The sequence below is a fragment of the Hipposideros armiger genome, unplaced genomic scaffold (assembly GCF_001890085.2).
Source record: "Hipposideros armiger isolate ML-2016 unplaced genomic scaffold, ASM189008v1 scaffold_18, whole genome shotgun sequence".
Classification (NCBI taxonomy): domain Eukaryota; kingdom Metazoa; phylum Chordata; class Mammalia; order Chiroptera; family Hipposideridae; genus Hipposideros; species Hipposideros armiger.
In genome coordinates this window covers 6014163-6026438 of record NW_017731368.1, presented here as the reverse complement: position 1 = coordinate 6026438, position 12276 = coordinate 6014163, and the positions used below count along the sequence as shown (strand labels likewise).

Sequence of the window (12276 nt, the reverse complement as noted above, 5' to 3'; positions counted from 1 at the left end):
AGTCTACTGTTCTTTATTTGAGCACATATCTACTTCTGCCCATTTTTATTTGCTCATTTTCCTGGGCTAAAATTTCCCTCCCTCATCTAAGATCCAGTTCCTTCAACTGAGCAGACCTCTCTTCCTGTTCTAGTAATCAGTACTACCCATGTTGTTATGTTTTATCTTACATTTTTCTAACAGTTTCCTGTCTGTTAGTCCAGCTAAATGGCTCCAGCTAAATGGCTATTTGAGGACGAACACTATTTTATGTTTTTCAAATTTTAAAAAATATTTTTGACTAGATATAGCATGCTCATGATAAAAAAATTGAAATAGTTCAAAAAAGTGTTCAGTGAAACATAAATTTCCTTGCCACACACACATAAGTATTAATACCGCTTTCCTAAGTCTACCTCACTTAAAACCACATTTGATGTAAATGACATTGCAGTTACATTGCCACCTGCAAGACCGTCTCTTCCTCAGAAGTTGTCCTTCCGAAGTCACCAAGGTAACTTAGGGAAAGTAGCAGAGGGTCGTCTGGGTCATGCAATCTTGGAAGACCTGATTATCTTTGTGTTACAAGAGTACTCTTCATGCTCACTTTGGCAGCACATATACTAAAATTGGAACGATACAGAGAAGATTAGCATGGCCCCTGTGCAAGGATGACCCTCAAATTCGTGAAGCGTTCCTTATTAAAAAAAAAAAAGAAGTACTCTTCAACTGGGAAAATGCAAACGAAACAGGTTTCTTTCTTTTTCATAAAAATTTGGATAGCCACAATCGCTCTCACCGCACCCTATCCTAAGTGCTCTTCCCTTTTGTCCCCTTCTTATCACTGTAATAGTTCAAACCCCAAAGTAAGCTGTGGGGTCAGCATCAAGCAAGGGAGGCATGGTGACTTTCTGTGATGCTCAATTCTGTGTTAGGTAGCCCCAGCCACTTAGCAGTTGAAATATAATTCAGTATCTTGGCATCAGAGTCACAAATGCCCTTCCTAGTTGAGGATCAAAGGTAAATGCAAGGAACACATAGATCCTACACACCAAGTAAGGGAAAAGTGAGGAATTCCAAAATTGACTAACACTTGAAATCAGGAGACTAGAATATTTTTTTAAAGGGAGATGCAGGTTCTTAATCCTAGGAAGAAATGCAGGATATTAGAGAATGGTATTAACCATCTTAAAGGATTAGAAAACCAAAGGCCCTTGTCACAGAAAGAATGCTGGCCAAAACCGATTTGAAACATCCATTCCAGACACCTCACCTTTAGAGCCATTATTCAGACAATAGTTTGCCTCATTGTTATTTAGGCATACCACTTTATAAGCTCCCAGCCAGTTAATATAATTGTTGAAAAAGGAGCAAGAGAAGCTAGAAGCTTGCTTGGACCAAACTCCTGTTTCCTGCAAGTTACTAACATTAATAACTCAAAAGCCCCTGATGACTGAAGCCTAGAGCCATGTAGTAAGGAGAACTTGGCCTCCTATCATAGTCCAGCTATGGCAGCCTCTCATAAGCAGTATAAATTGTGTTCTGTACTACATGGGACCAGGAAATGGAAATGAGTGATGTGAACAAGTGTTGGGGGGAAGTTGTTTATGAAGCAAATATTACTGAGCACCTGCTTATATTCACAGTACTACTGTGTTTTCCCAAAAATAAGACCTAGCCAGAGAATAAGCCATAGCATGATTCCTCCAGGATATGGAGGGCACGCACCCCTCACATGAAGGGTTTATGACCTGTTTCAGGGAGAAGGGTGCCTTTCCACAAACCCCATCAGCTTAAAATATTCAGTAGGCCAAGATGTCATATTTTGGCACCTTAAATCATGCTACGGCTGATTTTCTGGCTAGGTCTTATTTTTGGGGAACAGGTATGCCAGGTGTGTAAGTGATAAGTCAGGCCTCCCTGCCTTCTTAGAACATTAGTGAGAAATCAAAAAAATCAAGTAAGCAAAATGATTAAAAATTGTTAATTGCTATGAAGGGAATGGCTAGAACACACAGAGAGAATGATGGGGAGGGACCCTCTTTATCTTGGCATGTTCAAGAAACCAAAAGGTTTTAGCTATAGCACAACGATCAAGGGGATGTATGGCACAAACTGGGTTTGCAGAGAGAGGTGGGCTGCGTCATTCAATCCCATGCTAAGTGAAAATAAGTCATTGAAGGGTATTCAATTGAGGAATGACATGTTTGATTCATATTTTAAGATAATCAGTCTGGCTACTAAGTAGAAAGTGGTTGGTAAGGACAGCAGAGAAAGGAAGAGCATGTTGGAGATTGCTAGCAGCCAGGTTAGAAGTGTTGGGGGGCTAGAGAGGGTGATGGTAATGGAAATGGAGAGAAGGTGGATTTCAGGTATATTCTGGAAATAAAATGAGTGACCTGCTAATGGGTTGGCTACCAGGAGTAATGGACAGGGAGGAATCAGGTAGCTTTCTGGTTTCTGGCTTAGGCAGCTGAGTTAGACAATGGTGTCATTTACTGGAATGAATAAGACTGGAATGGGAATAGGTTGGGGAGAGAGAAATATGTAACTGTTTTGGATTAACATTTGAAATACGTGTGGGATTTGCAAGTAGGAATTTCAAGTAGGTGGTTGTATATGCAGGCTGGAGCTCCGGGATAGTTATGTCTGGAGCTGTACAATTGGTAGTCATCAAATGAGTCAAAGTTATTTAAAGATATGGGAAGAAACTGATGAAATCCCCTAGAGCTGCATTATCCATTACAGTAGCCACAGCCACATGTGGGTATTTTAATTAAAATTAAGTGAAAAATTTTAGTTCCTTGGTAACACTGGCCACATTTCAAGCACAGAATAACTATATGTGGCAGTCGATCACCATATTGGGTGGTGTAGACATAGAACATTTTCATTAGTGCAGTAAGTTCTATTGGACAGTATTGCCCCCAGAGAGAGTATAGCAAAATATGAGGAATGGAATCCAGTTTAGAATTTAGGGAGTTGGACAGGGGGTGTGCTGGGAAAAGATACTAAGAAAGAGCAGTCAGTGAGGGATTGGCAACATTACCAGTGGCCACACTATGCAGGCAGCAATTGAAATAGTGTTGAAGTTAGACCGAGGCTACAAAGAGATAATCATTAAAATCCTAAATATTCATAAGAATGCATAACTCCACTGCCAGAGTGAGGATGATGCATATGCTAGATGAGGCCAGTATCTTAAAATGGGAGGTGGGGAATATGAATGAATAGGAATAAGAACCCATGGAAATGGAACCATGAAAGAGAAGAAACAGTTTGGACTTGGAGACAAGCATCATGGAAGTGGATCCACCCCAGAAACTCTCTCCCTCAAAGATGGAAATGTTTGTAGGCAGAGTGGTGGAATAGCAAGACAAATTTTAGAAGTATCACAATGAGAGAATTATCAAAATATGGCGAAAGATAGGTATTCCAGGATGATTAATAAAATCTTGTATTGGCCAACCACATCTGGAAGTGTGTTGACCATTTCTTTGAGCCCTGTAGGTTCTGGTTTGGAATCTGTGCTAAGAAAAGTTGGCCCTTCCTATGGGCAGAGACACAGCCTTACACCAGGATGCCCAGTTCCTCCAGCAGAACAGTCTGGATTTCCGCCTGTACTTTCTTCCTGGAAAAACTGCACCACTATATGTAGAAGCCCTGTATATGGCCCCAGAAGCAACAGGTAGACAGCCTTTTTGTCACCATGAGGGCAAGAAGGAAGACAGCAGAGTCAGGAGAAATGGAGCTGTAACGCTAATGGCACTAATGACAGCATGAACTATTGGGTGACACCACCCTCGAAGCCTGAACTACTTGTAGAGTGCTCATTTAAATGAACCAATAAGCAGAATCTGAGAGAGCCACTTTGCATCACCAAGAACTCACTCACTGCCAGGGGAATTATTCAATTAAATATGTTGTTTTACCCCTGTTGAATAATATATAATATGCATTTAGAACTGGGGATCACTAATACTGCTTATTGGAGAAATGTCCCTTTTCATGGCTCTCCAAGCCCACACCTAAAAGAAACATGAGAAAGCTTGCTCATTGCAGGGCTGGGGAGCTAGTCGATATTGGGGACCTGAAAATCCTAGTTGACTGCATTGAATACAATGCTTTTACTTACAATAGAAAATCTGAATTATGGGCATAAAAGAGAATTTATTGGTTCATTTAAATGAGCACTTGCTCTTGGTCATATGGAGAAAGCATTTGCATGGGGAGGGAATCCAAGCAGAGATCAAGATATTTTGGCAAGAAGCATCTTAAAGCAATTGATGTGTAAGTATTTGTAAAATGTGTAAAAGTATTTAAATATGTGTACCCTGAAAGCTTGATATAAATACCTTATGTTTATAGGTTATTGTATAATTGCAACTGAACATTCAAATTCAATAGTATTAAAGTTGCATTAGTTTTATGTTAGGGACAGTGATGTTTTGCTAAAACTAAATTGCTGTTCTAAAATGAATATTATACTAACCACTATGGTATAGTTTCTTTTGATTTTGCCAAGTATCTTGTGATGATTCAGTTTCTTCTGGGGAGGCAGTGAGATCTTAACTCCTGCTCTCCCATATTTAAAATTATTTTGGGAGTGATCAGAGGAGCTCCTGTAAAGGTCCTAGGTTGTGCAGACCACTGAGAACTTTAGATAAAGTTACCTTGAAAAGATGTGGCCTGGGTTCTACACAAGAGGCTGGATGCTTCCTCTGGACCCAGCCTTTTTTTTTTAAACTTTACTGGGGAACAAGGTGTGTTTCCAGGACCCATCAGCTCCAAGCCAAGTAGTTGTTTCAATCTAGTTGTGGAGGACACAGCTCAGCTCCAAGTCCAGTTGCCGTTTTCAGTCTAGTTGCGGGGGGGGGTGCAGCCCACCATCCCATGCGGGAGTCGAACTGGCAACCTTGTTGTTAAGAGCACACGCTCTAACCAACTGAGCCACCTGGCCACCCATGGACCCAGCCTTTTTGACAGTGTGGTTGTTTTGTGGGAAACAATGGTTGAGCATGAGTGTGAGATAAAAAGAGTGGTAAACTTTGAGCCCCATGTGGGGCATCACAGAGGTCTGGGTAGGAACTAGACAAATAAGGACATCGGGCATTGGTGGACAAGTTTGCTGAACCAGTCAGGGCAGCCTCACAAAGGTATACAGGACTGTGTGGTAGGCTTCTAGCTGGGGCCTGGAATCACTTCTTCCTGATCTTGACCCGCCCCCATTCATGGTGGCTCTCCCTACGAAGGACCAAAAAGCACACTGCTTTTTTGACATCCCGAGGGTCTTGCAGGTATAGAATACGATGGCTACTCTGCACCTCAACTTTCATTCATTCTGCAAACGTTTCGGAGGCTCCTCTGTCCTGAGGTCCCCATCCTGATCAGACCAGCCCTGCAGCCCTATTCAGATCTCCCACCGTGCTACAGATTGCTTCTAGTCCCTGAAGGTGGGAAATCCCTCTGGCAAGGGACTGGGCCTGCTTGGGCAAGGAACAGGTTCCCATCTACAAAACGAAGGATGACCTCTGCGGGCTCCGCTGCTCATTGGTCTGGCTGGGCCCTGTTTCTTCACTCGATAGCCAATGGAATGAGTGCTGCGCTCCTTGCGCCCGCCTTAGACTCCACCTCCTTCCGAAGGCGGGGAGAAAGACGCGAGCTTATCTCGCCCGGCCGCCATTTTCTCAGGCGTGTCTGGAGGCGATTACAATAGAAGGAGGAACCATCGAGGTATGTGGTTTTCCAAGATTACTGGACGGGAGTTCAGGGAAGGTCTAGGTTGGCAGGACAGTGTGTCGACGTACTTCCGGCATGGCCATTGTTAACGTCTGAGGGTTTGGTTTGTGAGGACCCGCCGAGTGGTGTCCAAAACCTCTGTTCGCTGGGAAGCTGCAGAGGCCGCTCAGAATCCATGGTGAGCAGGTCTGGCTTGGTCCGAGAAGGACCAGAAAGACCGCTGGGGAGATGAGCGGTTACTGCTGCTACTGGGGCCCTCGTTCCGACCCCCGGGCTCGATTCGGCTGCGGCTGCGTGGAGAGGCGGCGCTAAGCAGGCCCGGGACGTTGGCCTTAGTCGTTCCCTCAAGGTTCCTCGTCCCCAGGACAGTCTGTGGCGTATTTAGATTGAGTACTGATAAAATTCAAGTGTTAACTGAAGTCCTCAAAAAGCCGTAATGGCGCCCCCAGGGCACGCTGCCAACAGAACGGATGCTCGAGCGCTCCAGCCCCCTTGCCCTGGCCGCGGAGACCCCGGGCCTCGCCCTCCGCCTGTGTACGACGTAACGCCCTTGCTCCCGTTTCAGGTATTCCCAGAAAATCGGTCTGCGTTCACTTTATAGACTCGCGTGGCCTGGTGTAAACCCAGTCTGGAAGCGTATTGCTGCCTATAGAGCAGTCCGAGTTTTGAGAATACTGAAATGGCGGGGTTTTTTTTCCCCCTCCAGGATGTGTAGGCTACTTAGGCCGCAGATTGGAGAATGTGGGGCCCTGGATTTGGATTGGCCTATATGAATGTTTAATCCGAACGACTCGTGATAAGTCATATCCATCAAGCACCTAATATGTGTCTAGTGTTTGGCATGTAATTTCTTTTTTTTTTTTTTTTTTAGGAGCCATCTCTTAACCAACTGAGCCACTCGGCCGGCCCTGGCATGTAATTTCTTATGTACCGTATAGGAGATATGGAAAGATTCCTTTTTGAAAAATTTTTTTTTTAAAGACTTTATTGGGGCATTGGGGGAGGGGGACCAGCCAAGTTGTTCTTCCATCTTCGTTGTGGAGGGCGCCAGTCGCCATCTGGCTGCCCATCGGCAGCTCGTGGCCTCTAAGCTCAAGGTGCTGTGTTCAGTCTTAGTTGCGGGTGGGTGTAGCCACCATCCCATGTGGGAGTCGAACCAGCAGCCTGTTGTTAAGAGCGTGCGACCTATCCACTGAGCCATCCGGGCAGCAGCTCAGCTCAAGGTGCCGAATTTTGTCTTAGTTGCGGGTGGGCATAGCCCACCATCGAACAGGCAATCTTGTTGTTACACCAGCTGAGCCATTCTGCCACCTGTTGGCAGCTCAGCGGCAGCTCAGCTCAGGCGCAGCGTCACTGGCCCATGTGGGAATCGAACCAGCGGCCCTGTTGCTCAGAGCTCGCGCTCTTAAGCCAACTCTTAACCAACTGAGCCACTTGGCCGACCCTGGAAAGATTTCTTGACCAACTTCTCTTCACATCCTTTATTTCTCTTCTGTATGTTACCTTAACTTACTCATTGTCATACCTAACTGAAAGTTCATGATCCATCAGGTTAAATATTTGGTTTCTGCCATTGGTGAAGTGTGTTGGGTTGTGATTTGTTTCTCTTTGGGCTTTTATTTATGGTTCAGGTCAATAGCTGTGGTTTTACCCACAGAAAAGTAGGAGGAAGTGTTTCACAGGGTGGCCTCTGCTGCTGTTCTACTTCCAGATGATTTGCTTTTCACAGATAGACAACCAAACAGATCAGACCTTTTTGCTTAAGTTCTTTTGTTTAATATGTCAATTTTATTAAGTATCCACTGTAAAGGCCATTTAATATAAAGATACAGTGATAGTATCATGATTTAAGAGAATTGGAGTACACAACTACAAGGATTACCTATTTACTCAGTATGAACCATTGCTTTTGTTATCCTTGGACAGAAACCGTCCATGAGTTTAGTAGCATGCTTGTTATGTCACCACTGTGAGATGAGTATTGCCAGTAATACGTGGTAATAACTGATGAATAGTAGTTCATGTTACCTCAAAATGGGATGGGTCAGATGTGTGTGCAGGAGTTATGGTCAGTAGAGTTATTGTTACGAATGCTTCTTACTTTACCTTCAGCTCCTGAGACTTAACCTTTCTCCAAGACAGGAATAAAAGGGTCAGATGATGGCAGCAGTGTCCTTAACAGCCAGACCCCAGGTGAGCTGCGTTTTCTCTGCCTCTGCACATATACATGTGAGTAGATACATATATACAGTAATACCTTGGTTTGCAAGCATAATTTGTTCTGGAAACAAACTACTCATATTGCAAGACATCACTCATTTACCATGTTAAAATGTATTATAAATGTTTGCTCATCTCGTGGAACACTCGCAAACCATGTTACTCGCAATCCAAGGTTTTACTGTATTTATGTATGCATGTATACTTTCATATATGCATATATAAATATACATTTATATAAATTATATATGCATATATGAGTATACATACATATAAAATATATATGTAACACTTTTACATATGGATATGTAAAATATGTAAATGTACTTTCTTATTGAGGTCTAACTTATTTGCAATACAAATCTGAACTGTGTAGCTCACTTTTTAGAACGATCTACACCTCTGTGACCATTCCTCATATTAAGACATAGAACATTATCAGTACCTCAATAGGCTCCCTCATACACCATCCCAAGCAGTCCACCCCTAAGTTGACCATTATTCTGACCTCTGTCACCATAGATTAATTTTATTTGCTCTTGAACTTCAAATAAATGGGATCATTCAACATGCACCTTTTTGTATCTGCCTTCTTTTGTTCAACATTATGTTTATGAACTTTACTCATGTTGTTGCACATAGCCGTTCTTTTTTATGGCTGAATGGTTTTCCAATATATGATTATACTACATTTTATTTATTCATTCTTCTGTAGATGGATATTTTGAATGCTTTCAATTTTTGACTACTATGAATAAGAATGCAGTGAACATTCTTATATATGCCTTTAGGTGGACATATGCACTCATTTCTCCTGGTTATATTTTTAGGAGTCATAGGGTATACATTTGGTTAGTTTTAGTAGAGGCTGCTCAACAATTTTCTGAAATGGTTGTTCCAGTTTATACTTTTACCAGCAGTGTATGAGAGTTCTAGTTGCTCCACATCCTTGTCAACACTTGTCGTCACTTTTTCTTGATATCTCATTGCCGGGGATGGGTTGTGGGGGTGGGTGATAATTTCTTTTTCCCCAATAAGCAGTAATGTGGAGCACCGTTCCATGTTTATTGGCTACATGAATTTCCTCTTATGTGAAGTCCCTGTCTAGATATTTCCCCCATTTTAAAATTACATGTATGCCATTTTTTCCAAGTTGTAGTTCTTTTTTATGGATATGAGTCCTTTGTCAGATATATGTATTACGAAATATCTTCTTCCAGTCTGGCTTGCTTTTTCACCCTCTTGGTGGTGTCCCTTGATAAACAGATTTTCCTCTAGCCTATCCAAGTAAGCAGTATTTTCTCATGTCTCTCTAAGCTCACTACCTTTGCATGAGTGTGGGGAGTCATTGACAAATCTGAGAGTTTTGTGCCTGGGGTAGTAGGCAAGGAGATGACAATGAGAAAAGAACTGGGATGAAAGCAGAATCAAGAAATGACAGTAAAATGAGCAGCCCAAATAATCCCCCAACTATATTACAAAGTGAGGAGGGGCTTAGAGCTAAGGTGTCAGCCATATCCAGTTATATGTTAGTTCTCCTTTTATATATGTACTGTCACACTCAGGACCAGGCCCAGTTCTTATATAGGACTCTATTTGAAGGTCATGTATGTTTGGAAACTCATAGTGGAGATGTATTTGGTTCTATCTGCGAAAGTATGCTGAACTCTTGGCTGGCTGGCAGCCTTTAATTTGTGTCCTCTTCCTTCACACCTTCCGAAGTTCACACAAAAACTCAGACACATGAGGGACCCAATACTAAATACGTATCATTGTAGGTGCCCTTCCCAGGCCTCACATGGATAGTTTTGACCATCATCAAAGTCCTGTGGCCTGAGAGAGCAGGAATTTGTTGTTTCAGGAATCAGTGACTTTTGAGGACGTGGCTGTGTACTTCACTGAGGAAGAATGGACCAGCCTGACACCTGCTCAGAGGGCCTTATACAGGGATGTGATGCTAGAGAACTATGGGGCGGTGTCCTTTGTAGGTAAGGCCTTTGTCATCGGTCCCTGCCTGGGCCCTCAGAAGTTAAACGGCTCTGTTATAACTCTTAGCTGGCCCCAAATGGCAGTGTCAAGAGTTGCTAGGTATGGAGAGCCCTGGAGTCTATTTGAACTACAAGAAGACTTTCTTTTTCCATCATAAAAGCTACCCTCTCTCTCTACCTGCCTTAGAGGTGATTCTGTGGGTACAGAAGGCCTTGAGCTATATCTTGGTACCCTTACCTTAGCATTGAACCTCTGGATTATCTTGAGAGAACTCAGCCCCTTAGGTTTCCTATAGGAGTTTCTCCTAGGAGCCATGTATCTGGCTTCCCACAGTGGTAACTTTTCACCCTCTAACAAAGAAGGTAAGAAATTTTGTTTCCCTTTAAATAGAAATTTGCCTCCCAGAGTGTCCAGGCTTCCTTGGGAGCACTATCCTGAGGCTTCTTCCCAGGACCCCTCCCAGTACCTCTTTAGGGTACCTCTAGCGCAGTCCACCTAGGAATTACTCTCCTCACCTCTGGCTCTTCTTGAAGCCGCAGGCCGAGATTGACCTCTGTGACCCTGCTTATCTTTGTGTTGTGTCTTCTGCCTTTTAAGCAGCATCGTCCACTTCCAAACCAGCTCTGATCCGTCGGCTGGAACAAGGGAAAGAGCCGTGTTTCAAGGAACCTCAGGGAGCCCTGAGCTGGGGAGCAGGCTTTGCAGGTGAGTTAAGGAAGGGTACCCTTTCCAGCTTTGCCTCTTCCTTTGCTTTTATTTCATCAAAATCAAAGATGTGTGTTCCCTGTGCCCAGCATAATTGGGATCCTTGATCACACTCTTTCTGACTGAGCTGTTATTTATTGTTTCCCTTCCCTTTAAACTGCAGTACACAACACCCTGCCCCAGTGTCTCACATACTGATGCTTTTATCCCTGGGGACACGGAGGAATATTTTTCTCAATACTTGACTGGTTATCTGTGATCACCAATTCCCCCAGTTTTACAAAATTGGTAAACTCAGTGCAGTATTATTATCTTTTCCACTAACCAACAGAACAAATAGATAAGTTCGTTTTTACTTTTCATAATAATTAATATATTAAAAATAAAAAAGGGCACCCCAGTTGGGACCCCCTCTCCTTTTGAGAGCTATTACTTTCTGCTCTAATAAAACTATCCTCTGCTGTAAACTTTAAAAAAATAAAAATAAAATAAATAATAAAAAATAAAAAATAATTTTTTTATGTTGAATACTTCAAGGTGGCTTACAGATGTTATGATTTTCTTCCCCTTTAGAATACTTGTCAAAAATGAGAAGATATATCCAGTTAGCTAAAGTAATATCCGATGCATTAAAGTCAAGAATGCAACAAAATCACCGCTTTTCGGAAGACAGGACCAAGGCTTAATTCTTTTCCTTTAAATGTCAGTTTTCAAAGTAAAGAGCTGATTTAAGAGCCATCTCAAATAATATCAAAGATACATTTTCTTTGTTTGTAGACACGTGGATTTCCATTGATCTGTTGCTTTTCAGTTCATTAAAATGATTCATGTTGATATACAAGGTGGCTCTCATGTCCTTTATTTAAACAGCTTTATTGAGACATAATTCACAAACTATACAATTCATCCACTTAAGGTATACGGTTCAGTAGTATTTCGTATAGTCACAGAGTTGTGTAAGCATCACCTCAATCTACTTTTAGAACATTTTCGTCACCCAGAAAAAATCCCCAGTATCCATCCGCAGTCACTCCCTATTACTCCTTCCCCCACACTATCCATTTTAGGTACTTATTTACTTTCTGTTTCTATAGGTTTGCCTACTGTGGATATTTGGCATTAATGGAATGGTACAATATATGGTCATTTGCAAGTGGCTATCATTGTTTTCAAGTAACTTTGTAACATGTATTAGTGTTCCATTCCTTTTTATGTGTGACTAGCATTCATTGGATGGATAATATCACATTTTGTTTATCTGTTCATCAGTTGATGGACATTTGGGTTGTTTACACTGTTTGGGTATTATGAAGAATGTTGCTGTGAACAATAGTGCACAAGTTTTAATGCACACATATGTTTTAATTTCCCATGGGTACATACTCTAGAGTTATACTTGCTGAGTCATATGGTCATTCTTTGTTTAACATTTTGGGAAATGCTAGAATATTTTCCAAAGTGGCTAAATCATGTTACTATCCCACACAGCAATGTGTGAGGGTTCTAAATTCTCCACATCCTCACCAACACTTAACGATTGTCTAACTTTTTGATTATAGCCATCCTAGTGAGTATGAATTGCTTTCTCATTGGTTTTGATTTGCATTTCTCTAATGACTAATGATGTTGAGCATATTTTCATGT

At 42.1% G+C, this 12276-nt stretch overlaps 1 protein-coding gene across 2 annotated transcripts in view; it reads left to right on the top strand.

Moving 5' to 3' along the window:
* The window catches only part of LOC109377112 (zinc finger protein 445-like), a 26655-nt gene extending 16038 nt beyond the window's left edge, over positions 1 to 10617 (top strand). Inside the window, exons 5-7 of one of the 2 annotated variants that reach the window (XM_019633373.1) lie at positions 7861 to 7911; positions 9800 to 9926; positions 10528 to 10617. In XM_019633373.1, coding sequence (XP_019488918.1) covers positions 7861 to 7911; positions 9800 to 9816 — 68 coding nt within the window. In that variant the 3' untranslated portion in view covers positions 9817 to 9926; positions 10528 to 10617. Of the gene's footprint in view, positions 1 to 7830; positions 7912 to 9799; positions 9927 to 10527 lie in introns of those variants that run through there. The other variant, XM_019633377.1, reaches the window with a different exon arrangement.
* The last annotated feature ends 1659 nt before the right edge of the window (positions 10618 to 12276 follow it).